Source organism: Aptenodytes forsteri, unplaced genomic scaffold, assembly GCF_000699145.1.
Source record: "Aptenodytes forsteri isolate BGI_AS27 unplaced genomic scaffold, ASM69914v1 Scaffold241, whole genome shotgun sequence".
In the NCBI taxonomy this organism is placed as follows: domain Eukaryota; kingdom Metazoa; phylum Chordata; class Aves; order Sphenisciformes; family Spheniscidae; genus Aptenodytes; species Aptenodytes forsteri.
Genome location: NW_008795252.1, coordinates 11,329,307 through 11,337,269, shown reverse-complemented (window position 1 = coordinate 11,337,269; position 7,963 = coordinate 11,329,307). Strand labels below are relative to the sequence as shown.

The 7,963-nt window shown below is 44.6% G+C and overlaps 1 protein-coding gene across 2 annotated transcripts in view; it reads right to left on the bottom strand.

Moving 5' to 3' along the window:
* Positions 1-401: 401 nt before the first annotated feature.
* PRR5 (proline rich 5) overlaps positions 402-7,963 on the bottom strand; it is a 69,321-nt gene continuing 61,759 nt past the window's right edge. The window contains exons 8-9 of one of the 2 annotated variants that reach the window (XM_009279057.1): positions 4,166-4,304; positions 402-1,303 (exon numbers count right to left, since the gene is read on the bottom strand). In XM_009279057.1, coding sequence (XP_009277332.1) covers positions 753-1,303; positions 4,166-4,304 — 690 coding nt within the window. In that variant the 3' untranslated portion in view covers positions 402-752. The remainder of the gene's footprint in view (positions 1,304-4,165; positions 4,305-7,963) is intronic. The other variant, XM_009279056.1, reaches the window with a different exon arrangement.

The following is a 7,963-nucleotide window of genomic DNA, read 5'->3' as shown; positions in this document are numbered from 1 at the left end:
ACAATGGATGCTCCAGGAGTCGACAGTGCACAGATTTCTTGGAAGTGCCACATTCAGAGCAAATTAACACGGCCTTAGAAGCCAGTTTCAAGACAACTTTCTCACAGACACAAGGTATTGGCTGTGAAACAGAACATGAGACATGAGGTATCGTGTGACATCAGGTAGCACATTTCTGTTTATTTGCCTTTCTTCAAGAACTCTAACTCACCATTAGGCAAAGGAGTGCATACAAGATGTACAAGAAAAAGATTAGAAGAGACTTCTTTATCACTGTGTTCTGTGGCACGAAGGCCCACAGCCTCTGGGGTTTTTTTGGTTTTTTTTAAAAGGCTATGTTTTTACTCTGGCTGAAGTGTTACAGTTCAGAGAACAACCTGCCATTTACAGGAAATCTCTTGAGAAAATTTAAAGTGAACACAGCTATGTGCTAGGCTGTTTTACTGAACGAACACTGCCAGCTGCACTAATAGCATTTTACCAGACACTTGTCAGCTTGTGTACCCCTAAGTTTATAAAGACAATAAGAAATCTGACTGCAGAGTGACAGGGACAGGGAGAAGTGGTTGGAGTTTCTTCCCCCTCACAGCAGATTCCCGCCTGCTGTAAACTTTTGTGTACTTCAGTACAGCTGTGATGACCTACAACAGAGGTTCTGCCCTACACATATATAGCTTGCCCATAGTCCGACTCAATGTGTTAGTAACTTTCATATATAATATTAAAACCCAAGGTTTGTCTCCCAATGTCCTTCACATGATGCTCTGTCTGTTCACATCCACATTGTATGCTGATGAATTGGAACAGCCTCGGCCAAAATCAATAAAAATGCCTTCAGAATCAGAGTCGATCGACTCCAAAATCTGATCCACTATGTTCTCAGGGCTGGAAGAAGGAACTGGAATCAAGGCAGGGTCCCTGTCCAGCTCAAAAGACCTATGTGGGTCGTCCATCGAGTGGAAGAGTCCTTTCTGTTGCTCAACTGTGCTGAGTTTGCTAGAGCATTGCACTGACCCGGTGCTGGGCCTCTCCTGGTCCCCTGACAGAGAGCTTTTCGTGGCCGTCATGGAGCTCTTGGAACCGTTGTCCATGATGGTGGTGAGGTTGGAGTACCCCTGTAGCTCCAGGCAGGAGGTCATTTCTGAAACAGAGTGCCTTCGGATGCCCGTTCCATTGGCAGCCATGCCCTCGGTTTCATACTCGGCCACTGGCGTCAGCAGTGGATTGTTGTAGCTTTTTGATCGCACCACGGGGTTCTTGGCAAGGATGTCACCTGATTTTGAACGCCTGAAGAACCGCTTCTCTGTAAATAGAGAAAGATCCAGAGTCATATCTACAAAGTCTCCCATATTTGTGGTACTAATGATTACAAGTGTTCAAAAGAAAAGTCAAGACCTGAATATTCACGAGCTTTTCTGTTTAAAAAAGTTTTTGTCATTCAAGAATACATTTTGCTGGTTTTATAGATCCACAGGATTCAGATTTCCTAGATTTCTTTAGCATATTGAAGACCCCAAACATATCTTTACAAATAATAGCTGAGATACTCTTATATTCATACAACTTCAGCAGCTGGAGTAAAACAGTAAATATTGTGGGAGACCTGATAGACAATTGCAAACACTTTCTTTAGACAAGAACAGAAAGTGCAAGTCTGTTCTTGTTCAGGCTATAAAGGTCATCGCTAATTTCTAGTAGTTGAAATCTAACTTTTCCACCCACCCTGGGAAAATCGGGTCTCTTCAGATTTGGGGCACAAGGATTAAGACAGGCAGTCTTACTAATAATTCTGGAAAAACTTAGATTCAAAGCACCATTCAGAAACCATACAAGGAGAGAGCACGAAGAGTGTCTGGAAATGTTAACTGGAGGGCAGTGCCCACAGCAACCTTTTTGGGGGACAAACCTGCACTCGATCCAGCAGAGATTGTACGAATGCTGCTGTTAAACAAGTGGACTCTTTCCAAAGAATGAGCAGCAGGTGGCAGCAAGTCAGCACGGAGATCCGCCACCAGTGGTTTAGGGCTGGAGTGCTCTCCGGCAGCTAGATCAAAACGACCATCACGCAAACTTTTTGCAGGCCTCAGTGCTCAGACTCACTTGTGCTAAAGAAAAAAGTAGTGTGAATAATAGGTCTCACTTTTGAAGCTCTCTTCCTGCTACTCTCACTTTGCCAACCCCATGAAAGGGGCACGACTGGAGAAGGGAATCAAGTTATGCTCTGGAAGTCAACCACAGCCACTGCATATGAACTAACTGCTTTAAATCAGGATGCTTGTATATGTTCCCCTGAAAACCACGCAATTTCCTTTAGAAATGCCAGTCTCTTCTAAAATTATACTTATGTTATATTACGTGCTTACCTGGACACAAATTCCAATCATATGCCGTACTACCAAAAAAGCCAGTTTCTGTACTTAAGATTGTATTTTGCAGTTGTGTCTGCCTCAGCAGTGAAATCAGCTGAGCCAAGTTCACTTTTGGACTTTTTCTTTGTTAGGAGTTTGACCTGGCAAACAGAAAAGGTTCCCTGGGGCTGCCCTGCCACAGGAACTCTGGCTTTTGGTCACACCAAGGCTTGGCTGGAAGGGAAGGCTGGGTGTGTTCGTCAGACGGGGAAGAAAAGAGGTCAGTGGCCTCACCAGTCCCAAGGACAATATGTCACAGCTTTAAATCATGCTACCAAAACAGTTGGGCAGAACTAGATGTGTTAGTTTAAAAGCAGCAGAGACTTATGCACTCAGCTCCCTTGGATCCAAGTTCATTGACTATAGTAAGACCTATTCAGGGGTACTGCTACAGATCTACACCCCAGACCGCAGCAAGGGGAAGTGCCCGGTTCATCAAAACCTTCGTATCTTCTGCAGTCATGTAATACAACATTCATTTTCTAACAATCCATTTCCCTGGAGTTTTATTCTCTTTGGGTGCGTTTTTTCTGTCCTGACATACAAAAGCTTGTATTCGGAAAACGTCAATTTGGGGCTCCATTTAAATGCTTGTGGCCTTTTAATGGCAAGCAATAAATACGAAGTAGTAATCCTGAACCATTTTCCGTAAATAACTGGCCTCTATTTATTCCCGTAAAACTGATTTGTTTCTTAAATGCCTACTGCAATACATCCATTTTTCCATTCAGCTTCAAGGGACAATCAACTACTTTATTGACCATTTCTGACAAGAAAACAGATTAAATTGACTGCATAGAAAACACACAATTGAACTTATTTTCCCCTCTGTTTTCTCAAGGAGGCCATCACAGTATTTACATTAAAATATTCAGGTACTACCACATTTCCTTTTTGATTTACACTGGTAGTATCCCCCTTGCATTTTCAACAGTTTGAATTACTATGTGGGATATTCAGAAGACCTTCATCTTGGCCAAATCTTGCCTTCACGGAAGACACTGAATGCTTCAGAGCTCAAAGAATCATAGAAAATAAGCTGGAAGGGACTCAAGAAGGTCACTCAGCCTCCGCCACCAGGCAGGACCACGTTTACCCACCTTGCTCCTTATGGATGCCTATGTATGTGACATGTATATAGCGCCTCTAGCAGGGAAGATTCAACAGCCTCCAGAGGTGGTTTACGTGACATTAGAGATTCTTCCTTCCATGTAATCTGAATTTCCCCTGCTACACATGGTCCACTCTATTTTTCTTATCTCCAGTGGGATGGAGAACAGCTTATTACTTTCCACTCTGCAGAAAGCTTTTACGTGTTTGAAGGCTTATCCATTAGTCTTTTCTAAGACAAATTCCTACTCTCTCCCCTGCTTGAAACAGCCTTGTATGATCTTTGTGCACTAATGAACAGACACTACTCGGCGCTCTAGAAATGGCTTCTTGCTTCTTCCTCTCACTGTCCATAAAGCATCCTGTGTTAAAGCGCTCTCATTAAAAGGTAGAATGGAAATGCTAAACACACTCTAGATTCACAGATTTATTAATGAGCGCTGTTACGATGATCTGTTTTCATCTTCCACCACCGGCAAGTTTCACTGTGACTTTGCACATTGCAAAGAGCATGGCCTTAGAAAAGGAGCCTGACCGCATTGCGTTAATACTGGCAGTCTCCTCTCGTGTGGGCCCTGGCCCTGTGTGGACCAAGGTTTTGGTGAAGCCCTCTGTGCTATGTCAAATCGAGTCTCTGTTATTCTTACCCAAGATACAGGAAGAGTGCGTGAAGGGTCCATCGCTGGAATACAGACCGTATGTGCCCAAGTAAGGTGAAACAACTTTCTGGATCAGGGATTCCAGTTTCAAATAATCTTCAGTCACACCTTTCGACTCATGAACCCCCTGAAAGAGAGGAAATACCTAAGATGAGCACTGTCCCCTCCAACCAGAAGCTTTCCTTGCTCACCGGGGCAAGCAGAAAGGCAGCAAGCATTTTCACTAAGTTATATAGCAAAGGTGCACCGTGCTGCAATACTGGTTTGTTACTACAGCTGATTCCTCTTACTGTAAAGCCAAGAGATGTGAGTCGAACCAGAGAGACCCACCATGCAGGCACTGCACAAATGCTCAGAAAGAGGCAGTAGCTACTTCCAGGACATTTAGATCCAGAAAGGTACATCCTGCTTAGCGCAAAGGCACTAAGGGAGGATGGAGGATGCGGTCTGTGAAGATGAATTAAAAACATCCCTAGACTTTTTGTTATTGCATCTTATACTGACTTCCTGAACGAACTACCGCCCGAGTGCTGCACCAGCGGCTGGTACCACAGGGTGTCACTGCCATCTAAGCAATACCAACAGGGTTCAGAAAAAGGTGAAACTGAGTCTTGCAGAAATATTTCTTCCAGGATTATTTTCAACAAGAAATATTCATAGTGAAGATGTTTGTATCTCTTTCCTCACCCCCTCCCTGGCACTTGCCATTATCCAGGGAAAGGTCACATTATAACTAGCATAGTAAGATTCACACACAGGCAAAATCTTTTGCCCTTAGCTGTTAACTCTGCACTTTCACCCACAAATGGACTTATAAGGCTGCAGAGGTGACCGGAAAACCCCGCAGAGCTGTAGTCTCCCTTCCACTTAGAACTGCAGCGTGCATGCTCCTGCGTTGTCTGAGCAGGGCCCTGTATACTCATGTGTAGGATTCCTCTTGCAACTCGAAGTAAATTCACATTTTAGTGTGTTGCTATGTGGCCATATGTTTGACGTATCTTGTTGCAGAATTAAGATCCTAAATGTCATACTGAGCAAGAAGTTGGCTTGAATTTAGCAGAATTCCAGATTTCATAACATGTCCCCGAATTATTGTAAAAAGAAACAGTTGGGATGAAAGCCTCCAGAGAGCAATATGAAGATCAAATGAGTAAAATTGCAACACTTCCTTCAGCATGTGAAAGGATCCTGATGTTCAGGCCGTATTTGCTGCTCAGTATGACTCACCAACCAGTGTCTACGGGTGACTATCAGCCCGAGATGTGTTTGTGAATGGCTTACTTCGCCTCTTGGCTGCTGCGCTGCCTGAATGCTGCCTGGTGTTACTTGATAAAAGTTTATGAATGGAAAATAAATAATGGCCAACAGAGAATGGATAGAATTTGGATTCCAATTCAGCGGGTTTTAAATAATGAATAACAATCTCTGAAGACGTGCTATGTCCTGTAAAACTTCAGGAGAGTCACAAATACAAATATGAACACAAGGGCACATGCAGTGAATCTGAAAGCTTACAAACACCGAAGTAACAGCAGAATGAGCCCACAGATATTCAACCAATTAAAACCAGACAAAAATAACATAGGAATAATTCAGAAGACTTAGTGAAGGTGCACATATTATTTCAAAGTCCTTGGCCTGTATCAGAGAAAACGTTTCAAGTAACAGGAGGAAGGGTCTCAATTTTTATTCTGTTGCAATCTGCTCCAGGGTTTCTCCTCCTGTCTTGCTGGGATTTAGCCAAGATCTTTTCAGCCCTCAGAAGGGCAACATCCCTGACACCTTTCTACACATTCATGATCGCATCAAGCTCATAACCCACTGGCAAAGGCCAGTGTGTTAGGCCATCTGCTCCAGGCTCCCACTCCAATTACCTCCGGAACCGGTCTCCTAAATGTGATATATAATACTAGTGGCAAAAGTCAGTGATATTTAGCATTGCTCATGCCCAGACTTTGTGGTAAGGCTTTATTTACTTTTCTGCCATTTAAGTATTTTTGATACTTGTGAAAGACGGTAGCTAAATATCAACTGTGGAGAATGAAACCCAGTAATTCACTAGTACCATGCTGCCCACAAAATAACTCTTATCACTAGCAGAACCGCGACGCTGTACGAGTGATAAAAGGGTCCTTGTCCAGTGGCATCTTAACACTGTCTGATTTCCTATCGGCCTTACATGCCTGAAAAGTTCTTGTGGTTTCCCTCTTGGTTGTCAATTATCTGTTCTGCTATACACTCCTTCTTCCCTGATGAACACCTCAAAAGCCTGAGCTGTATTCTGCACTCACTGCTGCTCTGGCGGAGGAGGCTTCCAGCAGCTCTCTTGGGTTGGGGTAGGCTCCTGGGGTGAGCAGAGAGGACGGAGACTGAACCCCCAAGCTCCAGCTGCTGCGACACCCCTCCATCACGGGGCCGGGGAGCAGCTGTGCTGGGGCATGGATTTGCCTTGTCCCCGCCACCGCTGCCCTGCAGCTGCTGTGCCTGGAGAGCCCATCGGCTCACTGCTCCCAAGAAACACCCTCTTCTCTCAAAAACCCAACTCCCTAACCACTTGCATCAGCTTCTTCAGTCTTGCCCTCAACCTTCGTTCCTGCTCTCCCAAGAGCTGTGCTAATCTCCACCCCTCTTTTCACTTCAGCTTCTTTTAGTTCCCACCTTTGAAGTGAAGAGGCCACAAAATACCACGTTTACAGTGTAAAACCACCCAGTATTAACACAGCCTGCCATTAGTCTTATTCCTCAGTTCTGCAATCATCCACGGGATGCTTTTCAAAACATACTGAAAAGTCATAAAACATCTGGCGTCCGCTAGAGCCGTGGTGACTTCTCTTCTGCTCTGCACCTTGGCACAAACATGCCGTATCCACCTGCAACATCCTTCCTGCGTTAGCCATTGTTCCAGGCCTTCCTGCAGGCACCCGATGGGGCAGTTCCCTTAAAACATTCTCTCGGTGTGGAGTTTCTGTGAGAGCAGGACTGTAACAGGCTGCAATGTCCTGAACTCCTGTAAAAGAGTTTTTCCTGCATTTCTTTCTTAAGTGCTCCTGGTAGGCAGAGCAGCCACCAGCAGAAGAATGGTATATTCACCACTTCATCCAACTGTCTTGAAATCTTGGGAATTGGTGGGTTACATCATTGACTGAAAAATGACTTACCCTAAAAATCCTGCAATGCCTCACTCTCTTGATGGCAGGCGAGGCACCAGCCCAGAGAACTGAGCACATAAATCACAATAGTTGGAGACAAAAGAGCTACAGCTAAAGCTGTCATGTCCTCTGGCTATCAGGCACAGCTGAAGGGGATGTCTCATGCATGCCAAGAGGCTAGAAATAAACCTAGCTGCTGGCTGTTCTTTTTGCTACCTGCTTCTCCTGGCTGCTTTTTGTTGATGCTTGGTTCATGTTATTCCACTTCAGTGCCTTAGCTGCATCTCCACGTGGCCATCACTCTCTCATGCCTGACTCCTTTCGTTTTAAGCCTTTGCTTCATCCCCTTGATATCTGCTGTTTTGTAATATCCCATATCCATCCTGAGCTCCTCTTTCAGGCCCTGGGCAAGCGCCCTGTCATCTGCTGAGCTGCTCTGCTGTTATGAGCCTCCCTGTATTCATCTTTACCGCAGGCTGCTTCAGTTCTGGCTGGACAACAGCAAGTTGCCCCAGGTAACTCCTCACTCATCTGTGTCTGAAAATAATCATAAACCACTATTAAACACCAAACTGCTTTTAACCGACTAGCAGCAACTTAGAATCATAGAATCATAGAATCATTGAGGTTGGAAAAG